Genomic DNA, 27,532 nt, shown 5'->3' with positions numbered 1-27,532 from the left:
GATAAGGGACAACAAAGCTCTGGTGCCAGAAGATCTGCCACAACAAACCGCCATTCCCAAAATTCCATAGCATATTGCCAGCACAGTTAAAGTCATGTCAAACCAGATTATTTCTGCAGTGTGGATGCAGCTTGAGAAATAGTAAGGCTTTATTAGGTCTTCTGGTCATGCAGCACAAGGCAGGGGAGTGAGTTAGTGACAGAATTCCTAGATTTGTACAATGCTGGAAGCTGCCATAAAGAAAAATGGGTCCAAAAAAGTGAGGAGAGAAAGATATAAAGGAGGGCAGCTGTGTATGTGTCTGGTGGGGTAGCAACCTTTTTGCCTAAAGTTTTACAATCACCCCCAAACATCATATACTTTGAAGGCTGCCCTCATTGGGTTTTTTAAAAACAGAATTTCTCTTGTTGAAGATGAAAGAGAAAATGTTTATAATCTTCCTCATGTCCTTTGCCTTTAAATTAACTGTGCAAGCTTTTATCAAGCTATGTAGGACCAGGGTAAACTTCTATTCTATTTTTCTCTCTTTTATACTTTTCTTTCTCTTTTCCTGCATTTTAAAATTATTTTGTGGATGTCCTTTTACAACAACATTATTATTATTATTATTATTATTATTATTATTATTATTAACCTTTATTTATGAAGCGCTGTAAATTTACACAGCGCTGTACATGCAATCTTTTTAGTTAGACGGTTCCCTGCCCTTGGGCTTACAATCTAAAAAGACATGACACATAAGGAGAAGGGAGTGGTGGCGGGAAAGGGTAAGAGGTCCAGCAGTTCCTCTCTACCTCCAAGGCCTGGACCAAGGTGGATGGACTGGAGGGAGGGCTTGGCTTCAAAATGGAAGGTTAATCTTCATCCAGGGAAAATACATACTCTCAAGTAGGATAATACATATACAATACATAGCAATACAGGAAATGGTTCGATAAACAGGCAACAAAAGAACATCAGATAGTAAGCGACAATTATGCAATGCCTGGGAAGGCTTCTCTGAACAGGATGGTTTTCAACTCCGTTTTGAAGCTAGTTAAAGAAGTGATGGCTCTTGCTTGTGGGGGAAGAAGGTTCCAGGAGTGAGGGGCAGCAAGTGAAAAGGGGCGAATCCGGGATGGGGCAGAGGAAATCCTGGCCTGAGACAGGAACCCTTGACTACCAGAACGGAGGGCCCTGGTGGGAAGGTGAGGAGAAAGAAGATCTGATAAGTAAGGAGGGGCCAGTCCATGGAGGGCTTTAAATGTCGACAGCAGGAGCTTATACTGAATGTGGAAAGGGAGGGGGAGCCAGTGAAGGGATGCCAACACAGGAGAGATGTGGTCAAAGCGGTGGGTGGAAGTGATAATGCGTGCAGCTGAATGCTGAACAGAGATTAAAGGACAGAGGTGAGAAAGAGGAAGCCCAGCCATAGTACACAGTACATAGGCAGTCTGAAACTACTACAACTTTTATGCAGAGGTAATCCCATTAAACTAGCAGGGCTTAGTGGTTTGAGTGTTCATGTCAGAATCTGAAAGAGGCTGAGGTTTGATTCCCCAGTTGACTATGAAACCCATGGGGTGACCATGGGGCAAGTTATATGCTCTCAGCTTCAAAGGAAAGCAATGGTAAACCTCCTCTGAACAAATCTTGCCTAAAAAAATCCATGACAGGCTTATTTTAGAGTCGCCATAAGTTGGAAACGACTTGAAGGCACACAACAACAAAATCCTGTTGTAAATGGCACTGCTGTTCCTCCTGTCTTCATAAAGATAAAGCTTCATTTTTAACCCTTTCAGTGAAACCATACCTATATAACAAAATACTTTCACAAAGAATTTCCCGATATATTGCAGTATTCCTCAAGAAACAGTGAAAACTAGGTAGTGCAAGGGAGAACAGTGCTGAACATTTTCAAGTTCACCATGCAGTCATAATGCATTTATGATTGTACTTCTTTAAAATAAATCAGTTGTGGTCCTCCAGATGTTGTTAGACTGTAGCTGCCACCAGCCCTAGTCAACACAGTATGATGAGATGATGAGAGTTTAAGCCACAACAATATATTCAGGACCACTTGTTCGAGAACATCCTGAGATGTTGGTTTGTTGCATTCCTGGGTTCTTCTGGACCTATATTTGAGCAATGAAGCATGGTTTTGCCTTGATTAAAATTCATTTTTCAAATTACAGGTGCTTTTTCAGCAGCAAAGAAAGATTATGATGACTTTAAAAGAAAAAATTAGGAACACTTATAACTGATTCTTTTCTCTAAGGCATAAATATTCCATAAACACTTGCTTTGCTCTGTTATCACCATGCATAGAGCCTTCTGTCTGTATTTTTCTTTCCAGGGAAATAAGGCAAATACTAGGTGACTGGCCAGTTGTTCACTGGACAGACCTTTCTCCTTTTTGCCTCTGTTGTCCTCCCATTGTCTTCAAAACCCAAAGCTAGGCTTGATGCCCACACACACATTTAAAGAATAACAGTGAGCCTCTATATATCAAAACACAAGTCAAGAAAGAAGATAGTAAAATTACATTTCATACCAGCTGTTGTACAGGAAGGAAGAGGGAAAGCAATGTACCAAAGGAAATGAGGAAATAAAAATGGGATGAAGCTGAAGCCAAAATGAAATTAAGAGAAACCATGTTTAGAGTAGGAATTTCCTATGTCCAAATAAGACCTAAAGAAACTTTCAAGAAATACCTATGAAAGGAACAATTGCACACACAGTAAGGAGAACTGACAGAATGGTTTAAGAATTTTCCAGTTTTGTTTTCCTTTGATATAGCCAGTTGCTATTTTCATATCAATCAGGACACATGTCAGAAACTTATACAAGGCCTAGATGACTTCTCATGCATCCGTCCTGACTTTCAGATCTTTTGGACAAAAAGAGATATAAAAGAACATTAGACAGAGACGAAAACTTTGTGTCTGTGTAATAATAACAACCTGTTGTTCAGAGTATTCCAAATCTTGTTTTTCCACTTTGTTTAACTGAGTACCTAAAGTTTTAATAGATAATTTTCATATCACTTCAAAGTCAACAGAACCATATGGCTATACTGGTAGATGCAAAGTAAATGTACACTAAGATAATACAGGGCTGATTAAAGGATCTGAATAGATGCATTTGCTGACCATTATTTGGCCCTTAAAATTTTGTTTAGTAAACTCTGTTCCCTGTTATGCTTATACTACCTCCATATCTAGTTTTATACTTCAAGGAAATGGGGTGGATGGGGGAGATCATTTTTACCCAAATATTGATTATAGTATATTTATGAAAACAGCATCCTACAGTGTTTAATATATTGTATCTTAGTGTGGCTTATATCAGCATTTCATCTACAATATTCCAGTTTTCCAAAACTGTGGAAAGTATGAACGTTTATATATGACCAAGATTGTTTACTCAGGATAGTTATATTGAATCATGGCCCCTTCTTGATACAAACAAGGGTTATGCATATTGGACATAGTAAATAAGTACCAAGTATAACAGTATAAATATGAAATTTTACATCCTTTTCATCAGATAGGGATGTTTGCCAGTGTGTTTCACTGGCTTTATCAGTACCAATAGTGTATCCAGGCAGAAAAATGAGAGGTCTTTCAATGAAAGACTGCCTGCTACTATTAAATTTGTCAAGTATCATTATTTTTATTCTGTCTGTTCAGGATTCTTAAAATCCTTGGAAATTCTTAAAAATAGAAAATTGATTCACAGTTTTATTTTTTTAAATAAATATTGGCTAGATTGCTCCCCAAAACTGTTTGACTTCAATCATCACCATTCTCCATTAATAAAAAGCTGTGTAACAGAGACTCTAAAATATAAGAGTAAGGGTTTCTCTGTCAACTGGAGAGTAGTTTTATTTTGTGTGCATTGTGTTGGTCTGCTCCCCTCCCAATTTTCTGTCTAGACTTCTTCTTCCCTGGAGCGCTAAGGTCCTCTGAAGTATCTCTAAGACAAGCAACTGCTGTCTTACTTTCACAACTCAGACTTTTTCCCTACCAGCTTTTCTTCCTGTTGTCATTTAAAGTGCTGCCTCAGTGTTTTATTCTGTGACTGGGCCTCACCCTTCTGAAGAGACTCCAAATGAGTGAAGGTTCCCCTGCACTCCAGGAAGCATTGTCCCATGATGTCTTTCAAGCAGTTTGTATTCTTGGTATTTGCAAGTCAGCTATCCACACACACATACATGTTTATTCACTTGGCTTATTAAATTTCATCCAGGTGGAGGGATGAAAAGCTCCTCTATATTGAAGCTCCAAAGACTGAAGATGTTTTATTATCTCATTTGTTAAAGATTGTATCCATTTTTGATTGGAATGTAAATTAGCATTTGTGTGGTATTCAAATGCCATATAATGTACAGCATGCTGGCAGCTTTCCAAATTTTATATCTGTGTTTAATTTGGAAACTAAACTCCTCTTGAGTTGGAATATCCTTCTGTAAACATACAACCCTTAATTCCACTTATGTACAAGATTCAGGAGATATCTTGTGATGGCATCTCCACTCTAGGCAATGGCTTTCACTTGCCTCCATTGATCATGAGATCGTCTGGGTTGTCTGCCTGAAGTGGGTCTGGGTGACTGTACTGGTAACAGTGACTCTGAATCTAACCATTTGGGCAAAATTTGGTAGTGCTGTGGGATCTGAGGTGTTGTTAGGTTTCCCAAAGTCCCGTTTACTGTTTAATGGTTACATGAGGAAGTAATCCAGACATTATTAGATGTCTGCCAGCTGTCTGAGCTGAATTGTTGCAATATGTGGATGACACACAACCCTATTTTCTTATTGCTAGGTCTCTGATGTCGCATCAATTCCTCCCTCAGTCTGCTTGATCAAAGAACAATATTTCTGGGCTAAACTGAAAGGACAAGCTGGAGGGAGATAAATGATGCACACCAAAACTCTATCATCCCCTCTAATGACTTAATATGCATAGCCTGGCACATGGACTCACATATGCATGTACACATCAAGGAGCAGAGAGGGGAAGCTAAAAGCACTATGATTATCTATGTTTAGGGAAAAGTCATATCAATAGTCTGTAACGTTTAGTGTTACTCTCTGGGAAGGGAGAAGAAAATGTTAATTTCCGCTAAAGAGTTTGATGTCAGTAATTCTCTTACCAATTTTCTGCACAAGTTAGTACTAGAATCAACCTTTCATCTTCTGAGACAATCCTATAATTAGTATCCTTCTTGCCAGAGGCTGAGTGAGTTTTGTTTTAGGCATAGTATGTCAGCAAGATATTTTACTTAATTATTACTTTTTATTAACAATGAGATTGCTGCCTAGTTATCAGATTTAGATGAACTAGAAATTCTTCAGAGCGACCGGGGTAGTGATTGACCTATACTGAATGGATGTTTTTGTGGTGTATATTAACATATTTATGATTACAGCTGTCCCTTAAGGCTTTTTAGGCTAGTTATACATTCATGGTTTGAATTTAGAAAGCAAGGCTTGGTATCAATTAGTGACTAAACTGTTAGACACAGTTTCTTAAACAATTAGCTAGCATGGGTCTTCCTACATACATTTTGCTGCATTTGTCTATTATGTTCTGAATGTCTCCTATTATTACTCTCAATAAATTTAACAAACTTTTCAGTAGCATTTCATTTTTGTTCATGTTACAAAGTAATATATTTCAGGAAATACTGTTTTACTTAATCCACACATATATTTTCTAGTTCCCCAACCGTTATCTCTTCAAAGTTTTGATACAGAATGAAACCTTTTTGGCTTCAGCCATATAAAGTCCTCCCTCTCTGAAAGTTTTGTTGCCAGGTGTGCAGCACTGAAAAAGAAAATTGATGTGTGCGGTTTTTTGGTTAAAGACTCCCAACAGCAAAATGCTACAGTTTTGTTTACCAACCCCACCACCACCGCAACATACGACCCAACGCAAAAAGAAAAGATTGCCCCCAAATCAGTCAAAATTCAAATTAGAAGTGGCATGACATCACTACAGATGCATTGGATGTACTAGTGCAGCTTGCCAGAGGGAGGAAACTGGCCCCTATTCTCTGCACCTTGCTACATGGCAGATCTTCATGCTATTTTATGGGACAGCCAATGTTTTGATTTTAATAGTAAGTAGTGTTTAGTTGTATTCTCTTTTTTACTATATTTAATTTTTGTCAGTTAATTCCATCTTTTATGAATAAAAATGCAAGTTGACATTTACAGTGCTTAAAAACATAAATGGACCAAACAAAATTACAAACATAGGCACATAAACACATAAACAATATACAAATATATAATATAACATTGCCATACACATACAATGGTTTTGCTTTTGCTGTCTTTTTCTATGTCTAATCTGAGGTTAAGAAATCATCTATTATCCCCTCTGTTGTAAGCCGCCCCGATTCCCAGTGATTGGGCGGCATATAAATAAATCCTATTATTATTATTATTATTATTATTATTATTATTATTATTATGCATCTTAATTGTGTCATCCTGTTGTATAATCTTGCTTTACCTATATACAATTATGAAATAAACATCTATAAACTTATAAATGATACTCATATTTTTATTTACATATATCCATACAATCTATATATCCACTTTCCTTCTTGCCGCCATATCTATTTATTTTCAGCATACTGTCCACCCTTCATATTTGTGGCCTTGCCATCCACGGCTTTCATCCTTCATGGATGGCAAGCCCATGTGGGAGAGGGGCAGAGGAGGAAGAAGGAAGAGGAGGAAGGAGCAGGTGGAAGAGGATGAGAGAGGTAGTAAGCAGTGAGGTGGGCTTTGGGGGAGAGGGGCAGCAAAGTCCCATTGTCCCCAATGATGGCTGCGTCACTACTGAGGACAATGGAACTTGAGCATCTGCAGATTTTGCTATCTGCGAGGGGGATCTGGAACATATTTTCTTTTCACAACGTATTCTCCTTTCTGAATTTTTTAATTCCTGCTTTGTGTTTAGTCATATTCTCATATACAGGCACCACTCTACATCCATGGATTCTTTATCCACAAAGTCAGGCATTCACGGCTTGAAAATATTCTAAAAATATATAAATTCCAAATGGCAAACATAGAATTTTTGCCATTTTATATAAGGGACTCCATTTTACTGTGCCATTGTATATAATGGGACTTGAGCATCCACAAATTAGGTATCCACGGGATGTTCTTAACAAAAATCATTGGCAGAAGAACACAGTAGTCATAGGCACCCTAATGTGTCTCCATTGATCAGGTTTGTGAGTTATGTTATGAATCTTTAAAATCAAGGGTCCATCAACAGTTAAATTTGCTTTTCCATGAATAATCATAATAAAGTGCTCTCTGTATGTGTGTGCATGCGCATGCGCGAACATGAATGCTGGGAAGGGATAACTTGCTTTCTTAGAAAAATCCTTATTTTCCCCTTCTGAGGACATCACTGTAATTTAGAAATGAAAGACTTCTAAAACAGCGGTAAGGCACCCTGGCAAATGTGATCTAATGTGATAAATGTTCAGATCTTTTCCATAAATTGTTTCTATGTCAAGTTATTATGAACACTGGGAAGTTTATTATCACATAGGGCTGTGCAACCGGGGAGTCATACATGGAGAAAATAAGATTGCATTTTTGTTCTTTACTGATTCAGTTCAGGTACTTGCTATAAGACTGATGGTAAAATTCAACTATGTTATGTATTGACAGTTGCTTTTCTGATAAAAGCTGGGATTCATATGTTTAAGTATTACCACAAATACTGCATACTTTTTTGTGCAACCCCCATCCCCAAACTGTATTAACATTGCGAAAAGTTTATTGGTTCACAGATAGGAGAAAAACTATTGAGCTAACCCATGGAATACAGTAGGCCCTCCACATTTGTGGGTTTGACATTTGCGGCTATGATTATTCACTGATTTGATTAATATGTTCTCTCTAGGAATCTCTAGGTCCTCCAGCATGATCCTGCTGGAGGCTGACCAAAAAGTTACACTGGAGAACCCAGAGATTCCAAGAGAGAACACTTGTCTAGGCATTTGTAAGTCCTCCAACATGATTCTGTGATTGTTCTGGAGAGCCTCCAGATTCCTAGAGAGGTGTTCTCTCATGTAAAAAAATAGTAGGTTTTTTATTTGCAGTTTTTTCACTTTCAAGGGATCCTGTGCATCTAACCCCAACGAATGTGGAGAGTCCACTGTACTTATATGTATTCAAAAATCAATGTGAAATAAAACTATGTAAAATATATAAAATAAATTGGAAACTACTCTGTAACAATAATCAGAAATCCACTTTAGCAACAACCTCATCTCATTTTTTTTCTTTTTTGAAACAAAGATTTAATTCATGGGAAATCATTTTATTTTTACAATGTTGTCAATATCTTAACATCCTTTTTATCATATCATTGGATATATTTTATCCAGTTGTTTAACCATGAGGAAAACAAAGACTTGAACAATTTAATTTTTCAGTGATGAATATAACTGAAATGTTTTACATTCTATATACTTTTGCTACAGATCAAAAAGATTAACCAAGCTTAAATGTTAAGTTTAAAGAAATACATGAGTCCAATAAAATGGAAATCGCTGCGGTCCAAAATTTATGTGAAACATCTGTCCTACCTGCTGCCATTGGACTGCAACTCTCATCACCATATCAAGATAGTCTGTGTTGAGGGATGATGGAAGTTGCAGTCCAGCAACATCTAGATGTTTGCATCTTTGCCATACTGCGTCTTAAAATAATGAAGATATGTACAGTTTTCCTGGGAGCATAGATCTTGGTTTTTTTATACTCAGCTTTGGGAACCTTTCCCCTCCTCCAGGCCTCCTCTGTAATTTTTTAACCACATAGCTTTACCAATATAGAGTTTCTATAGCCCATGATTTTTTAACAATTTAAATTTACTGATAGCTCCAAAGAAATCATGTGTAGTTGCCCTCAATTTAAATCATTATGGCCTATTCTGAAGTTTGGTGGGGGGTTTTCTTTTACTATCAGCTCATAGAAAAATTCCTTCCACAGACAAAGTTAACTTATTTCTGTTGGATCTAATTTATTTGGTTTACTTTGGTTTGGGAGTAAAAAAAAAAATAGGAGTTTAAATGTGAAGTGTTTTTTTAAAATATTGATATGTGTAAAAAAATAAATGTAGTAATGAGAATTCTATATAAGAACTCATGGACCATTCCTGCAGTATGTATGTTTAATTTGGATAACATGGAGGCACGTTTTTTAAATCTGGGCATACTCTGTTATTAATCTGAGACTTTGTCAACTCTGTAGTTGTCTGGTCATTTTGCTTTTGCCTTTCTGTCCATTTCGTGTAGGATAGTCAACTGTTCTTCAGTTTCTCCCAAAGGAGGGGATTTCCTCTTTTCGCCAGTTTGCCCATGCAGTGAAAAAACTCATGATGAAGATAATCAGATGGAGTCAGTTCTTCTCTTTCATTCTGTGTAAATTGTAGACTTGGCTCAACAGCCTTTTAAATGTTAGAATACGGAGTGATTTTACCATACTTTTGGCAGTGCTTGATCTCCTAACTGGCCATTATGATGGCGAAGATAATTTTTCAGAAAATTATAGTCCTTCAATCTTGCCCAAACATGCTTGTGGGAACAGTGAAATTTTACATGTTTTCAGAGGCTAATACATTAGGTTGTTTCCTTTAATTTTCTGTCATGCCAAATCCTTGTTGTTTTTTGCCTGTGAAGATGCGGGTTTCCATAAGTACTACTATTTGTGGTGCTTGAACTGTCAGTTGTAAGACTGAAAGAAATTTAAAAAAAAACACTCAATGACTTTTTGCCTTTCCCCCTTCAGTGCATATAATAGCGGTCCAAATAACACTGCAGAAATAACCTAGTTTAAGACCACTTTAAGTGCCTTGGCTCAGTGCTAGGTAATCCTGGGAATTGTACTTTATTGTGGCACCAGAGCTATCTGACAAAGAAGGCTAAATGTCTCACAAACCTATAGTTCCCAGAATTCCCTAGCATTGAGCCAGGGCAGTTTAAGTAGTCTCAAACTGGATTATTTATCCAGTGTATTTTGGACCTGTGAGCTCATTTGAGTCAAAGAGAGATGATGGGGTGGATTTTTTTCCAGAGTTGGAGACAATCTGAAAGAGGGATACTGTGTGCAATCACTACTTTTTATACATTGTAGTAGTTTCCAAAATCTACATGATTAGAGATGATGATGGTACACCTCATGAGAATTTCTTCACTATTAATGAGTGCATACTATATTAGTTAGCACCATGATGATGTTTTTGCCTCCTTTTTCTGGCTGACTTCTTATCTAATAGCTATGGGTGTGGTAGGAAGGCAGAACATGATCCTCACCATGCTGTATTTGTTGAATTAAGCCAGTGCAAATTCAGTCTATTTTTGGTAAGACCTTCATACAATTTATGGATGTTTTTATAATTTCAATGGGGAAAATATTTTTATTAAAAAAATGTGTGAGAAAGTAGAATTGACAAATTTATCTATCCTTGATATATGCATATGGAGTTTGGTACTTGCATTATAATAATAAGCATAGTTCACATGTGCAGGTACATTATGCTACATCCGTACACCCATATATATTATACTCCAATTAATGTCTACAAAGGACTAAGATAAAATATAGGAAAATGTCTGTGAAACCATGTTCAGTCATCTTAAATATACTATCTACACTCAGTCTTAAACATTTCTAGCCTTCGTTGTTTTTATAATAAAAATATAGAAAATAGTGGCCCCACTTTACTTCTCCATGCCCTGAATGCCTCAGTTCATAGCATTCTTCAGTTGGCAAAGGATCCTTGGATGGATTCTTTTTGAGGACATTGACCTCCATTTGCAGATAAAGAGAAAATGACTTTTCAGCACATCTCAATTATTTCAAAAAGAGAAAGAGAAAATATGTGTTGGTTAGTGAATCCTTCGAGTTTTTATCTGCCTAGAGACCTCCACATTTGCAGAGCAAAATGTTTTGTTTCTGCTCTAAATGAACTGTCTTTTATTTCCAACTTAAATCAGTTTGTTTCAAGGTTGCTCTCTCGTTGTTAAAGATGCAGCAAAATATGACACGAATGTTTTTTTTGAAATGTGATTGTACAGTTTACATTTTAATAGATTTTGATTCTGTGATTAAGAAAAGCTGTGGGACATTTACTTTGGCAGGCCCCATCTTAGTCACTTGGGTAGAAACTTTCTACTAATCCTAGTTAGTGGTATTGTTTGTTTGCTCTTTTTAATTTAATTAAAGTTGCTGTCTTGTGACGTCACCTACAGACTCCCAGATGCTGTAGGATATGTTGGATCTCTCTGTCCAGAACCATAGAGATTGGTCCACACTTAGAGAGGGAGATCTAACCTCAAAAGCCCATTCCCAGGCACTGAAAGAAATCTCCATGCCTGGTGGTAACATAGCTCAAGTGGTATAGAGTGCAAATAAAGACAATGCAGGGGTATGCTGGGGTAGACAGTGAATTCGCTCAGAAATGCCCTCAATCTAGCATTCCTAGAACTGGTTTATATCAGTTCCCTCTTGTTGTAGCCATTGTAAGGGAATTTGTTTTAAAATGAAAAAGCCAGGAAAAAGAAAGGGGACAGCAAAAATGCCACTTCTACCCTCCTTTCAAGAAATGCTTCATGTGCGTTTAAAATATGAAAAGGAAAAATGTATGTCTGCCTCCTCAGCTTGTACTGAGAATCTATTTCTGCTGGCTTCAACATAGACATACTGTTCTGTGCAAACATGGTCTCCTTCCATTCATAAAGAGGACATGAAACCAGCAGAGAGTCCTATTGGAGAAGAGGGAGTTGTTGATGATTTTTGTTTGCATGCCCAGCACTACCTTCTGTGCTATTTCCTAGGATCCCATCTCCCTTATGGAAGTTTGTAGAAGATGGAGTAGAAATGGGCAAAAAAATTCCTCCTTTATTTTCCATGCACAGAGACACCCTGCTAGCACTATGCAACTCTGGATCTAATTCATTATATTCGGTATTTCTTTAATTGTTTCGTTCTCTGATATTTTTGTCAGTTATTGATCTAACCATTTCTGGATAAAATGGTTTAACCAGTTTATTGATTCTTTAACATGAACTTTAATGTAATTTGGTTCTGCAATAGAACATGCTATTCGTGGAGGGGCTTCTTGCAGGCATCGGTAGAACTGGACTTCACCCTTGTAGGCATTATCCAACAGTTATGGCAAAATATTGAAAATAAAAGCTATGCTATATTAAACATATTTGTGTTATATTCCTTGCCGGAGCTACAGCTGCTTGTATAGTGGTTTGGCATTAAGAATTTCTTCAAATGGTATTTCTTGAATGTTCCTTAATTCTGACTTTACCCCACTTAAAAAGATGCTTATTTATTTATTTTTAGGCACTGCAAAAGTGAATCTGGTGAAAATCCCATCAACTGCTTCAAGCCCACGTGACACTGCTCTAGCTGCTGTGATATGCAGTGCACTGGCAACAGTACTTTTAGCTCTCCTCATCCTATGTATTATCTATTGCAAAAGGCAGTTCATGGAAAAGAAACCAACATGTAAGTTTCTCATACTATATTTTTAAGATTGCCTATGTCATTTTTATCTTGAAACAGGCTCCAAGAGCCAGTTTTCAGTTCTGGATGCTCTTAAAACATGCAAGGCTTCAGATGTTTCTGGTCTACTTCTGATATAATTTCAATTTCTTTTTTTTCTTTTATCTCCCCCCCCCCCCCCCATTTTAAGGGCTTTCTTGAAAAAATGCTATTCCTGAAAGTTTCCAGGAGCCTAATCAGCATTTTCCCCCCTAGATATTTGCATGGGGAGGGGCAGGTACTGGCATTGGGAGAGGATACCAGAGCCATGGGCCTGAAAAACATTGGGGGGAATCTGTGAAGGCTATGGGGTACCCATTACCCATTCCTTACCAAAATATAAATGAAATAGACTCAACTATGCAGAGAGAAAAATGTGTGGAAGTTGGCACTTTGAAAGATTTGATCATGTACCCAATCACTGCCAGTCCAGCACCATTGCCTAGCACATGGTCAAGACATTCACAAAACTGTTTAAATCTGCACTTACAAGATGACCAGCCAAAATTCATTTTACAGTGGAAAAATAATTCGGTGAATCAACAGTGAGACAACGGATATCAAATGAGCTGGGCTTCCTGTCAACAGTAAACTATGCCTGGATTTTTCACATGAGGAAAGAAGATGGAGAAATGATTCTTAACTAGCTTTTATAAATTGTTTTCAGCTCTAAACAAGAATCAGACCTGAAAGAAGTTCAGTTTTCTATCTGTTACTAGTACAGTCCGCCCTCAGTATCCACAGACTTGCCACCTGCGGATTCAACCATCCAAGCCCGCATCGTTACCAATGGCAGTGTGTGCATATAACCGTGCCACCATTAGAGACAGCCCCTATCAGAAACAACTTGAAGACACCAGACATCAAGTAGGGCAAGTCACATCTCTCACCCTCAGGAGAAGGCGATCACCTCCCCCCTTGAGCCTCCGAAGGTGGTAAGAGGCTCCGTTTGGCCACCCAAGTAGCCCTGGCACTCACCTGCCATCAGGCACTGAGGAGAAAATAGACATCCCTCTTTGTCCGTCTGGGCCTCAGAAGGCTCAAGAGTGGAGGCAAAGAATAATAAGGAAGGGCAGCTTCAGCACCCGCCATGTCATGGGGCAGCCCCAGAGCAGTTGTTTGGCCACTGGGAGCAGCATCTACCAGCCTCTGGAGGCGAGGTGAGGCAAGGCAAGGCGAGTCCTGTTCCGTTGTCCCTTATGGCAGCGTGACCACATGTTTTGCACGGACACATTTTTGTATCCGTGGGGGTCCAGAACAGATCCCCCATGGATACCAAGCACCAACTGTAGATAGTTTCAGTTAAAATTTTTAAGCCATCTGAAGTAGGCTGAGAACTGGAATATACCCATGAAATTATATGGTTCATACAGGCTCTCACTGTGTTTCTCTGAAAATAAGACACTGACATATTTATTTTTCTTCAAGAAGACACAGTATGGCTTACTTTCAGGGGATGTCTTATTTTTATTTAGTATGGTACAACAATCTACATTTATTCAAATATAGTTAAATCGTCGTCTTCTGGAAGATCATCATAAATCTCCAATCCAGGAATTCCATCCACAGTGCTGAGTAAAACAGGAGCCACAGCTTTACTTCTTCCCTCTGAGGACACACAATACCTAAAGCAGAGTGTCCTGCTCCTCACTTCACTGAGGAGACTTTCACTTTCACACAGGCCCTGGGGAATGGACCCAGCGCAGAATGGAAGGGGGCGGAAAGAGAACACAAAGGGAATATCATCCATTTTACCACACGGGAGAACGCCGCCGATGCCGCCATCAGTCCCTGTTCTGTTCCCCATCCATCCTACAGAGGCTGATTTTCAGTTCTTGAAAAAAGGCCTCTGTGGGATGGATAGGGAATAGAACGGGAACTTCTGCCAGAATCGGCAGAGGTCTCCCGTGCGGTATACAACCAGGACCTGACAGGTGAAGCTGACCTTGTTGATGGGGCTGCCTGCACCTCTCCGGTCACCTCCGAGATAGCAGCTGTCATAATAACAACAACAACAACAACAGTTTATTTATATTTTCCCGCCTCTCCCAGATGGATTGAGGTGGGATTACAGTCTGCTGAAATACATACATCAATACTTAAAATACATTTTAAAAGCACATCAATAACATTAATAACAATCTTAAAAACTAACGCTTCATCAAGTGGCAATGCAATAGAGTTATACAGTGGTCAGAGGGTGTTTCCTACATAAGGTCAGGTGGGTAAGCTCTGCAGAAGAGATCCGTCTTAAGTGCCTTCTTAAATGCCTCCAAGGAAGTAATGAGATGGATCACTTCCAGAAGACCATTCCACAGTTTCGGAGCGGCTGCAGTAAAGGCTTTCTGGGTGGTTGATATAAGCCTGGTTGATTGGTGTTCTAGCACATTCTTGCCAGTTATTCTGAGAGTGTGGGGCGGATTGTGTAGGGAGAGGCGTTCCCACAAGTAACTCGGGCCCAAGCCATGTAGGATTTTAAAGGTAATAACCAACACCTTGTATTGTGCCCGGAAGCTAATCGGCACCCAGTGAAGAGATTTTAAAACAGGTGTTATGTGGTCAAACCTGGATGAACTGGTGACCAATCTGGCTGCTGCATTTTGAACCAACTGAAGCTTCTGAACTTGTTACAAGGGTAGTGCCATGTAGATGGGGTAGATGAGAAGGGCTGCCCACCTTCTTTACCACCCCACGCCGGTATGTTGCATAACCACACCTATTACTATGTCTTATTTTCAGGGTATGGCTTATAGTGTGCAAATGCTTAGAAATACTGCTATGGCTTATTTTATGGGTATGTCTTATTTTTGGGGAAACACAGTAGAGTCTCTGGTCCAACTTGCAATTGCATGTGGATTTGAAATTTTACTAACTGTAACAAGAGATTACTGTGCACAGAAATAAGACAGTTTAACAATATTCAGTGTCAATGTCTTCTCTAAAGGGTCTATGAGGTCACAGGATGTTCACTACGAAGGATCTGAACTTTCATGTTTTGATAGACCACAGCTTAATATGTATGCTCACAGAACATGCTGCCAGTGTCAACAGGACCCATCCCAGATGTGTGGTAAGGACCTTTTCCCATTGTACCTTTATGCAAGAAGGCTTTATCCAAGCATTAGAACACAAAAGATGTAGTGATTCTGAATTTGTCTTTTGTTCACTCCAGGCATCTATAGAAGTAGACCAAGGGCCGATACACACAGCCAGGAAGCGGCGTCCTGGCAGCGATAGTAGGGCTTGGGACCATGCACCAACCATACGCTCCCAAGTATGATGTGCGGGCGGTGCCATTATAGGGCGGCACCACCCACACAGGGGGCGTGTAGATAACATGTGGGTGTCTGAGCGCCCACATGACTCTTACAGGAAGCGGCGTATCACGCTGCAAAAAGGAGCCACTCTTGGTGGTTCCGTTTTTGCTGCGTAGCATTCCCATGCTGTTTGGTTGCTGCGGCAGTGCTGCGCAGCAAAGAGGGTTGGTGCTTCCTCACCTGTGTGTACAGCCCCCAAGTCTACAAAATTATCTAACTTTTAACCTAGATTTCCTGCACTATCTTTTGTCAAGCAAGGGTCATCACTTCTTTAACCAGTTTCAAAACTGAGTTGAAGACTATATTGTTCAGGGAAGTGTTCCCAGGCATTGTGTGACTGTTTATCCGATTATCTGATATTTTATTTTATTTGATACTTGATATACTTATGATGTTTTTACTGTTGTAATCCCGCTTCGATCCAAAGGGAGAAGCGGGAAATATAAATAAATTTTTATTATTACTTAATCTGTTGCCTCCTTATTTTATCTAATTCTATCTTGTATTATTATCTGTTGTTTTATATGCATTTTGTAGAATCTACGCCATTGGCAGGTTTCATTTTTATCGATGTTATTGTCTATATGTACAGTGCTGTGTAAATCTACAGCACTTTATAAATAAAGTATAATAATAATAATAATAATAATAATAATAATAATAAATTGTCCTACAGTCTAGCATGTATTCTTTCTAGATCTGTACCATTTGTTAAAATAAATCTTTAATTTTGTTTAGGTCCTGTACATTTGATCCCATCACTATGCTGTGATGAAACATGTAGCTTGGAACATAGTTGTCAAAGCTGTCCTTTTCATTCTCGAACCACACTTCATGAAAGGTATATCAGGTTTTTTATTTGGGCTCACACTCTTTTCTGTTAACAATTTTTAAAAAAAAATGCTTATTGATTAATGTATATATTTCAGAAGAATCAAGTTCAAGACTTTTAAGTTCAGACAAATGTATTCTGTCAGGTTCAAGGAAATGTATTCTTCATTGTGGTCACTTGCATCACATAAATGGTCTGTTCCACTGTGTCCAGCCTTACTGTGGAACCTTTTAGAGCTTAGAGTTCTGGCAGTAGCTTTGTTCTTTTTACCACATAAGTCCTGATTTGAAGCTACTGTCAATTCTGTTTCAACCACCATAGCTGTAGAATCTGTAGGAGTTTGAGCTAGAATCACTGGCTAGTTTACATAGGCGGGTTACAGACGGGCAAAAAGGGGTGTGCTCATGACGTCATGAAGGTATAGCCTTTAGACGGCCCTTACCTGAATGCCGCCATGAACACGCCGCCTGCACGCCCCAAGCGGGAAGAAGCAGCATTAAAAAGGTACCGCTTTTTTCCGCTTCTTTTCTATATACTGCGCAGCTGCGCATCTCCGTCTGTAAGCTGCTGCACCGGTACGCCAGAATTGTTACGCCGCTAATTTAAGTTGCCCATTTAAAGGCTCCAAGTCAGCTGCGTCGCATGATGAGTCGGGGTCCTGGAACATGCGCAGTTTGCACCGAGGCTCTAATTAGAGCGTCAGATGCCATGCAGATGTGGAAGCTGCAGCACAGCTGCACTCTATTTTAATGCTTGTAACCCTAACCCTAGAGCAACATGTACGCATGCGCTGCTAGAATTGTGGAAAGTTTGGAATTTAAAGTGAACCCCTACACACATTCCTGCACCATTTTCACCTAACAATAAAAAAAACACTAAAACTTTAAATATTTACATATGTACAAGGGAGGTGATGGGGGATGGCAGGGGGACAGTGGCTGTGGCTGTGCATTGCAGATTCAGCAAGAGCGCGGGGACCAAAGGAGAGGAGGCATCCATGATGCTGGTGACACTGGCAACGTGCAAGCGGACAATGATGCCAACACCAGCTGATCACCAGCTGGCAGGAGGCCACCTTTGTTCTTGGGTAGGGCAGGGGAAAAAGTTTAAAGGGGTCTGGGCGCTTTAAATGTGCACATACGCTTTCTGCCGCCGGTGCTGACCGCCGCAGCTGCGCAGCTGCGCATCCGCCAGCTGGCAAAAGAAAAAAAAGCCACGTTTTTGGCCGCCCGTGCGGAAGCTGCCTCTCTCTTTGCAGCGTCCTGTGAGGCGGCGGTATGGAAGCTGCGGGTAAGAAACGGCCCCAGGTGAGGTGTCTTCACTACCCCCAGTGTGGAAGCCCCATACACCTTAGCCACGCCCCCGGGGCGGGCAGTCTGGAGGCTCCGTATTCAGGGGAAGACACCTTCAAGACGTCTTCCCCTGCCTGTCTGTAACCCGCCATAGGCCTTGTTCCCACTACATTTAAATTGGGATCAGGATCCAGGTTAAATGGGCATGGTTCCCACTGAATCCAATTGTAGAAATCAATTCAGAAAGGGGGGCTATGCTTTTTGACCATTTTTGACCATTTAACCCACGTCAAAAAGATGCTGGGAAAATGAGGGTTTTTTTGGGCTGAATCCATTTATTTAGAAATAAATGGATTCAGCTCAAGTAATAATAATAATAATAATAATAATAATAATAATGTTTATTTATATACCGCTTTTCCAAATTAGATCAAAGCGGTGTACAACAGGAAGTATAATACAAAGTCAAAATAAAACATAACAGGCCTCTCTCCCCCTCAAGATGGTGGTCGGAAGGAGGGCTCTCTCTCTCCAAGATGATGGTTGGAAGGAGGGCTTTTTCTTCTTTCGGGCAGGCAGTTGGAGCTTGCCTGCCTCTCTCTCCCCCTCAAGATGGTGGTTGGAAGGAGGGCTTTTTCTTCTTTCGGGCAGGCAGTTGGAGCTTGCCTGCCTCTCTCTCCCCCTCAAATCTGCTCTGGTTCCCACTGGCAGTCCAAACCGGGGTGGGGGCAGGCAGCTGGCATGGCCCAGCCTCTCCTGGCCACAAAATCCAAAGCCCAGCCTCCTTACTGGCTTCTTTGGCTGCTGACCGACTTCCCTGTTTTTAAATTTCCCGTAGCCGGGGAGGCCGGAAGGAGATCGCAAAGAATCCGGAGAACTTGCAACCTCATTCCCAGCATCCTCCCAGCATCTCTGCAACCTCCTTCCAGCCTCCCCGGCTGTGAGAATTTTTTAAAAAGGCCGCAGGGAACCCAGTCAGCAGCCAAAAAAGCTGGTAAGGAAACTGGACCAGGGATTTTGGGACCAAAAGAGGCAGAGCAATCAAGCTGCCCCCTGCCACTTGCCGATTCCTAAACTGATTCTTGAAACTGGTGCAAACATAGTGGGGACTACCTTTTTTCAGAACTGGTTTCAGGAATCAATTCAGCAAATGGATTTTCCGCTGAGTGGGAATGGGCCCATAGTCTTTTTCTTTCCTTATTATTTGCTGGTTTTATTTTTGAAGTTGTTTCTGTTTGCATTTTTGTTTTTCATCAGACTGTTGTCCTTTGCTTTGCTTGAGGCCTGTGGTTTCAGGGGCTAAACATACTGGCACTAAACGCCGGCATCAGGCGGAATGTGGTCATGGCAATCGCATGCCGTCTGCCCCAACTCCTCCCCATGCCAACGTCACGTTGCACGGCCAACCGAACGTCAGGTGGCATCACACTGTTTCTTTGGTGCAATGTTTAGATGCACTGTGCTAAAGAATCAGCGAAAAGCCACCACCGCAGAGGCAAGGGCAGCTTTTTGCCACTCTAAAAAGGACCAGCATTTTGCTGGTTCTTTTTAGAGCCGCAAACTGCTGGATTGGGGTCACAGTGTACAGTTGCTGCTGTCCCAATACAGCACTGAAAGGAGTGCTGGGATGCTGCTCTATCAGGGTGGTCTGTTTTGCCCCTCAGGCATTTTTCAAGAGATGTATGCCATGTGGAGGATGGTCTACTTGCATTCATGGACATCTGTTATTTCTTTTGTTCGAGGGAGCAATATCAGCATTACCTGTAGACATTATAGGTAGAGTCATCAGAACATGACTGCAGTTCCTTCTGTAGGAAAAGGCATTTATGTCTATGGAATGTTTTCCTAAGACTCCAACTTTTTGCAATATTATTGGTTTTGACAGGAAAAGTTGTGTCAAGTCCAGATGCTCTGTTTCTTTGAGCCACTAGTACCAGTATCAAGGCTTCAGAACTAACAAAATTTTGTCAGGGGAACCTGTAGCAGAAGATGTGTATCATAAACAAAATGGGTGCATTTGCCAGATAAAGGGGAGAAAATGAACATGAGATGGTCTTGTTGGAAGAGTTGATTTTGCTTTCCAGTGATTTTGCCAGCTGTGCCCTCAGGCTTTAGAAGTGAAGTTGCATCCTCCTTCAAAGATTTTTGAGCTAGATGTTTCTCTGATTCTGCTCATTAAATGTATGGCTGTTACACAGATTCCTATGGCTGATTCAATGGCTGAAGGAGAGAGGCAAAGAATCAGTTCCAAAAGAAATTCCTTGAATGACTTTAGCTTAAGAACACACTTGTAGCTGAGCAGGCTACAGCCTGGGTTCTACACAGACCTCAGATGCCTTTCTATAGGCCAATGTTCCTGTTTCTTTCTATTTCTGCTTTTCATGAAGGTGGTAGCAAAGACTTATCATGGCAGGATTGATTGTGATCATCCTTTGTTAATCAAGTAAAAGCTGGTTTGTGCTGTATCCTAAATGAAATAAGATCATTACTTCAGTTTTTGATCTTCATGTTATTTTTGAGCATTGTTAAAGTTAGCTGTTATTTCCCATCTTTTTAAATATATATTATTCTTTCTTTTTTTCCCCTTTTTGCAGAGGTTCAAGCTCAGTTGGGGAAATGATTCCAGCATTCCTTGGTTCTCTGTCTCATTCTGCCTGTGGAGATCTTTCAGATGCTTGGCCCCTTATCCAAAATCCAGCTTGTTGTGATAGTATTTCTTTCTGTGAATCATATACTGAGCTAATAGAAGATGAAAATTCTTTCAGCCTAGAGACTGAAAAAACAGCCATTGTGGAGTCCGATAATGAACAGGATCTAAGTATATTAACATCTTCAAGGTCGCATTTTGGAAGCCTGACAGAATCAACTGAACTTCCTAATAAGACGTACTGTGTCACAACATCATTAAGCCAGTTTATGGCTGCTGAATCACTGTCAACAACAGTGCATGATAGAATACTTAGTGATTCCACAAACTGATGAACAGGTAAGAAGAAAGCAATTAATAGTTGTCTAGGAGACAAGAGTATTGTCTCAGATACCCCCTTGTCCAGTTAAAAATGTATGTCTCAAAGTATCTCAATTACTAATTCTTACTTGGTATGTTTTTCAAAAATATCTCCACGAATTGAAACAAACTCCTGATGCCATACCTGAAAGCTTGTTTCTTATTTCTTTCTTATTTCTTGAAAGTATTGCCTCCCAACCCACAAGGGTTCCTGAGATGCTCAGCTACTCTAAAAATTGCTAAAAGTAGTCTAAAAACAATTCTAGAATCCAATTTTGAAACAGTTAAAGCAGCAGTTTCAAACAATGAATCTTGCTAATTCTGTGCTAGTTCAAAATACAAATCAGTGTCTGACACTTGCAGCACCATTAATAGTGGATGAAGGACCACAAAGTATAGCAAAGAGATAACAGCAACTTCTGTTTTTGTAAAGTTTAGAATCAACATGATTTATAGTGCCATCCTTTATTGTGAGGTAAGTGTTCATAGAATTGCAGTCTGATGTTTTTCAAACATTTAAGATACAAAGATGCCATACTTTGGTTGACAATTTAGTGCAGAAAGCATCATCCATTACTGAGGTCCATGCTGGCATAACTTCAAGGAAGGGAATCGCCCTAGGTCTGAATAGGGCATGAGTAGCCCATGATTGGTGGCTCACCCTAAAATGGCATCCCTTTGTGTATTTCACTTCCCTTTTGTTTTTGGATCTCTCTTTTTTTTAAAAAATTTCCCATCTGTCAAATGACTTGGTGGCTTAGTGGTTAAGACACTAATTCTGACAATCGGAAAGTTGGCAGTTTGAGGCTCGAGTGCTGCATGCTGGGTTGAGCTCCTGTCACTAGTCCCACCTTCTGCCAATCTAGCAGTTCAAAAGTATCCAAGTGCAAGTAGATATATAGGTACCACTTTGGTGGGAAGATAACCATTTGGTGCAGTCATGCTGTCCACATAACCACGGAGTCCTCTTTGGACAATGCTGACTCTTCGGCTTAGTAACAGAGATGAATGCCAACTCCTACAGTTGGTTATGACTAGACATTCATGTCAAGGGACTACCTTTACCTTTACTTTTAATCTCAAGCTGCTGTCCTTGCATCACATGTCAGGGTAATCATTTGAAACATAATAGTTAGAAAATATTTGGTCTCCTTTTCAAACCTGTTTTGAAGATCTAATTTTGATTGTCTCTCCAGGCAGTCATTGTTCTGTTTAATGTTAATTGTCCAAGTCATTCTCTAGTTTTGCTTAGGTTGCCAAAAATGGTAGCTAGTTGCCCAAGAGGAAGGCATGTATCTATATATACATGTATCTATATAATTTGGAATAGCTCAGACTACTGCCCTTGCACCACGTGTCAGTTTAAAATATAATAGTTTCAAAATATTTGGTCTCCTGTTCAAACCAGTTTTGCAAATCTAATTTTAATTGTCTGGCTGTACAGTCATTCTGTTTAATATTAATTGATCAAGAACTAGAGCATGTTTTACAGTTTACCAAAAATAACAGCTAGTTGCCCAAGAAAAGGGCAAATATCTACATATGTGTATCAGGCTGTGAATCTAAAAGATGGTCGTTGGCAGCCTCTGCAGATGCAATACATGTCTGGAAGTTTATAGGGCTGTTCAGGAACATCTGGACCCAAGCTGTATAAAGCTTTTATAGATCATAGCAAGCACTGGTTATGACCTATAAAGCCTTCTTTGGCATAGGTCCAGACTGTCTGAAAGATTGTATTGCCCTGTATGGGTCTGCCAGTATCTTAAGATCCTTATGGGAGGACTTACTCTCAATCCTACCACCATTACAGGCCCATCTGGTGAGGACACGGGAGCGAATTTTGTGTAATTTCCTTCCACAGAAGTCTGGGCTGGCTCCCCCTTTCTGCTCTTCTTTGGCTAGCAAAAGACCTTTTTATTCAAACAGGCATCAAATGATTAAGTGGTTACAGGGACCCTTTTTATAGTGTGTGTGTGTGTGCACCCTGGATTTTTAACTTCATTTTTAGGTTTTAAATGATTTTATACTTTTTGAAATTGTAAAGGTATTATAATATATGAGTTGTCTTTTAACTTGTTTTGTGCCTTTTTTGAGGTTATTTTATTTCAGGGCTTTTTTCCTCCAAAATAGTTTGCAAAAAAAGTCTTGGACTTTTGCAATCAAGCCCCTCCTCCCATTTTTGTATGGAAAACAATGTGCTGATCCCAAAACCACTGTTTTTTTCCACACACAAAATACTGATTTTTGCACGGCTGACTCCCTGCCCACACACACACACAAATTTGATGACAGTTAGCTGTCTTATTAATTCAGTCTCACACTGAGGATGAGAAAAAAATGTAAGTATTCTTGGGTCCCTAGAAAGCAGTAGGGAAACCTACGCAAGAATTAACATTGGTGGTGTCCTTAGAAGGCAAAACTATGACACTTAGTGTAAAAGGGGGAGCGTTATATTTCTTACCCTTTGGGAAAATGTTAGAAAGATAAATCTATACTTGGCATACAAAAACTCTGTTTTGGTTAGAATAGTAAAAATGGATAGCCTTTTATAATAGTATACATTTTGAACATGGGTTCTGTGCATTTGACTAACACCTGCCGCCTTGCCCTTTTTCTTTTTTAAGGAATCTAAAGGACGTTCCTTGGCAGCCCATAAACTGAATGCTTCCTTACATGCCTCTCCTCTATTGCTTGTGAATGGAATGTAGCCTGGATCTCGATGTTACAAGGTTTCAGAAACAGCTGAAAGAAATTGGCAGCATTTCAAAGCTCTTGGGCAGTTGTGTTTGAGATACAGCAGCTGTATGGGGAAACTTCAAGGAGAAGCATGGTGAAAGACCAAAGGAAGTTCCATGCTTCTCTCTCTCTTTTTCTCTTTCTTAAACAGCAGGATTGTGTGTGTCTTGTCGACACACAAAGTTTAGACTAGTCTTACAGCTAAACAGATTATGTAAATATAACAAGCAACAGAATAGTATGTTTGTGTGTATATGGCTGCTAACAGCAGCAGATGTGTGTCTGTTATTTGTTGGCAAAGTGAAGCATTTAATGGGATTTTCAACAAGCTGCATGGATTCAGTGTAGAATGTGCCATAAGTCTAATACTGCAGGGAATCCTTTTTTTTAATGAATACATTCATGTTTTTATGCTTCCTTCCATTTGTTAATTGTTAAATTGTAAACTATGGTATCTGACAGTTGCAGTGTTGTGTGCATAAATGTTTGCTGTAAAAATTGCAAGTGCACTGAATTATCCTTTGCACAGTTTTTTGCAGAGCAGTTCTGTGTATATTTACTCAGTATGATGTCCCCCTGCTTCAGCGATGCTTAACTTTCAGGTAAATGTGCACAGGATTACAGCTCTAATGTAGTAGCAACTTTCCGCCATTAAGATTTATCCTTTCCAAAATATATTAATGCCAGCTTTCAATAAAATATCTTTCCCATAACTTCTTGTATTTAATATGATGGCATATTAAAACTGTTGGCATTATCCGCATTAAACACATGAAGGTGCCATTTATTTCTTCGTTTCTTAAACTCCTTAAGTATCAATGGCCCGTTACAGACGGGCTAAAAAGTAAGTGCGTACTAGGGTTAAGACGGGGCGGTGCTTTCGCACCGCCCTAACCCTAGTGTGCGCTGCGTGCGCACAAAATGGTGGCGGCCGTTCCACACGGCTGCCGCCATCGATACATGACGACCGCGCCACCTCCAAATGAGGCGGCGCAGTTGTGACGTATTTGGGGTCGCGGCAGGGCGCCTAGGGCGCCCTTTCCGACACCCCGGAAGGAGCTCCGTTTCAGAGCTCCTTCCTGGTTTGGTCCGCTGGGCGCAGCCTTCAGACGGCTGTGCCCAGCGGACCAAAGGAGAAAGGGGCCAAACGGCCCCTTTCTCCTTCTCCTCGCCGCCGCGGGGTTTCCTTGGGGCTTGAAGCCCCAAGGACACCACTTTCCAGGCTGTGGGGAAGAGGCCTTTTGCCGCTTCCCCGCAGCCCGGAAAGCGGCAGATCGGGTCTTCAGCGGCTGCCACTCTGGCCACTGAGGCCCCGATCCGGCGGGGAAAGGTGCACCTACAGGCCGCCCCAAAGGGGCAGTCTGTAACGCACCAATAGGACTTAAAGGTGCTTAGTTTACCTTTTATTTTTTAGATTTGAAACAAAGAATGAGAGGTAATCAAAGATAATAAAATTAGTGGGGAAAGTAATTTACACTAAATGTATATATATTTAAAAGTCTACCCTACCTTACATTATTTCTTTTATACTGAAAGGGAAGTGCTTATTTAAATCTGTTAATTCTGACTTGACATTTTAATTTACATCATCTTCTGCACAAAGCCTTACCAGAATGTAGGTGAAAAGTCCCACCCATGATTTCGGTATCGATATTATCTAGACTTCCTCATCTGTCTTCAGTTTGTCCACTTTGAAGTAAGAGTATAAGGAGATAGAAGGTCCTTGTCTTTCTATTAAAACACTTCATATTAAAATAAGCACGCTTACTGATTCTCAAGTATGATTTCATAACTGGCTTTGTTTGGAAAGAGTGGGCAGTACTTGTGATAGTTAATATTGCACTGAAATCCTCCTTAACTCTCCCTCAGCATCCTCCAAGGATAAGCAAGGAAAGCAATGAAGGGCGAAACAATCTAAAACACTCCATACCTGCCTCCATATCAGTCCCCAGAAAATGATCTCAAAACAACACTAAAGTTTCATTGAGAGAAAATGATATACAGTGGACCCTTGTTATACACTGGGGTTTGGTTCCAAGATCCCCTGTGGATAACAAAATCCGTGGATGCTCAAGTCCCATTAAATATAATGACATAGCAAAATGGTGTCCCTTATAAAAATTGGAAAATCAAGGTTTGATATTTGAAGTGTATACTTTTTGGAACATTTTTAAACCTTGGATGCTTGAATCCATGTATAAAAAATCCGTGTATAAGAAGGGCCGACTGTATTATGTTCTTGGTTAAGTTTGGGGGAAACATAATTTACCAGAATCAGTATTACTTCATTGGAGTCTGTAATCCTTTACACTAATTTATGTGTAAGCCCTATTGAACTCAGTGGAACCTCCCTGAGGGGAAATATATATATATATATATACAGTTGCACTGCTATAAGTTATATTGAATGACAAGTACATTCAGTGTATATTGTTAAACAATTTAAGGCTGCACTTCTTTAGAGGCAAGATTCCATAAATTCAGTGGAATTTTGTTTCAGGCAAACATGCATAGGATCAGGCTATTATGTCAGAGAAATTTTTGTTACAGAATTCATGTTTTTATACAGTAGGAAAAAACAAGCAAATAACATGTACAGTTTTTGCATGAAGAACCATATATTTGTGTAAATAAAATAATCCAACATGCATTTCAATATTCTGCAGAACAGTTGATAGAATAGGGACTACTGTTTACCTTATGAAAACTGCTTTCATTTTCACTTTTTGTCATGTTTGTTTCCTAAGGCATATGTTTCCTCTTGGAATTTACACTTTGTATAACTGAGCTTCATCACCCGCTATGGTTAAGATCAAATGTTAAAAATGAAGCAAGAACAGGATTTTAAAATGTGTATATTATGTAAATACAATTTACAAAATGTTTGATTTAACCAAATTGGTCTTGATTATGTTGCCTATGGCAAGCAATGGTGTATATGCCAATTGAAAACATACACAGCCATTTTAAACAAAAAGGTTTTCCAATATTTTATATTCAGAAATTCAAAGTGTGTGTGTGTAAATAACAACTGTGTGTAAGTTTATATTTTTTGTATTTGTTAATAAATAGCCATTAAAAATTGTTGGTGTATGTGTATTTTATATTGTATTTATCTGATTGATACAGTATTAGATTTTATATTGATTGGTAAAACAAGCTGTTTAACACAACATATTCTATTACAAATGCACATCACACACTTCTTAGTGTATTTTTTCAGGCTGCCTTGAAATCTATTTATGCTTCTTTTGTTGCTGCTTCAAGGTCTGGTGTGAAGCAGACTGAGAAATGAGATGTCTGTAAATTTTAGGTCAAGACTGATCTTTAAGATTTTCACTCTCCCTTGAAAGGAAAAATAGATGTACATCTATAGAATATACTCATCCCATACACATTGCTGGTCACTTATTATCATAAAGAAACACAGATAGTGATAGAACTGTGTATACAATAGTGGAACCAGGGTAAGGGCATATTTCAGCCTTCTTGAGCATATAGGTAAGCTCACCAACCACTTTGGGTGTCCATTAGCATGTCTAATAGCTTGGGTCCCACTCTGGGAGAAAGGTAGCATATGAATGAAATTTGCTTTAAAAATTAAATAAGTTCCATCCAGGTTGGGTTTGCCCACATGTACATGTCACATTGACTAGAAGCTCAAACGGTGACTTGTATATCCATCTGAAACAGCCATCATGGATGCAACACTATAGGTTAGACTACCCTAACAATTTCCACATCTCTGACAGAATTTTTCACCTTGAA

General features: G+C 39.6%; 1 protein-coding gene across 1 annotated transcript in view; it reads left to right on the top strand.

Annotated features, from left to right (window-relative positions):
- The window catches only part of TNFRSF19 (TNF receptor superfamily member 19), a 66,933-nt gene extending 42,151 nt beyond the window's left edge, over positions 1-24,782 (top strand). Inside the window, exons 6-10 of the mRNA XM_089512615.1 lie at positions 12,380-12,544; positions 15,525-15,650; positions 16,636-16,738; positions 20,616-21,007; positions 23,653-24,782. Of these exons, the coding sequence (XP_089368741.1) occupies positions 12,380-12,544; positions 15,525-15,650; positions 16,636-16,738; positions 20,616-21,000 (779 nt within the window). The 3' untranslated portion in view covers positions 21,001-21,007; positions 23,653-24,782. The remainder of the gene's footprint in view (positions 1-12,379; positions 12,545-15,524; positions 15,651-16,635; positions 16,739-20,615; positions 21,008-23,652) is intronic.
- Positions 24,783-27,532: the final 2,750 nt, after the last annotated feature.

Source organism: Sceloporus occidentalis, unplaced genomic scaffold, assembly GCF_023333645.1.
Source record: "Sceloporus occidentalis isolate IW3139 unplaced genomic scaffold, rSceOcc1.0.p SCAF_2, whole genome shotgun sequence".
Taxonomy (NCBI): Eukaryota; Metazoa; Chordata; class Lepidosauria; order Squamata; family Phrynosomatidae; genus Sceloporus; species Sceloporus occidentalis.
The sequence above is the reverse complement of the archived record's forward strand: the minus strand, read 5'-3'. Positions and strand labels throughout refer to the sequence as shown.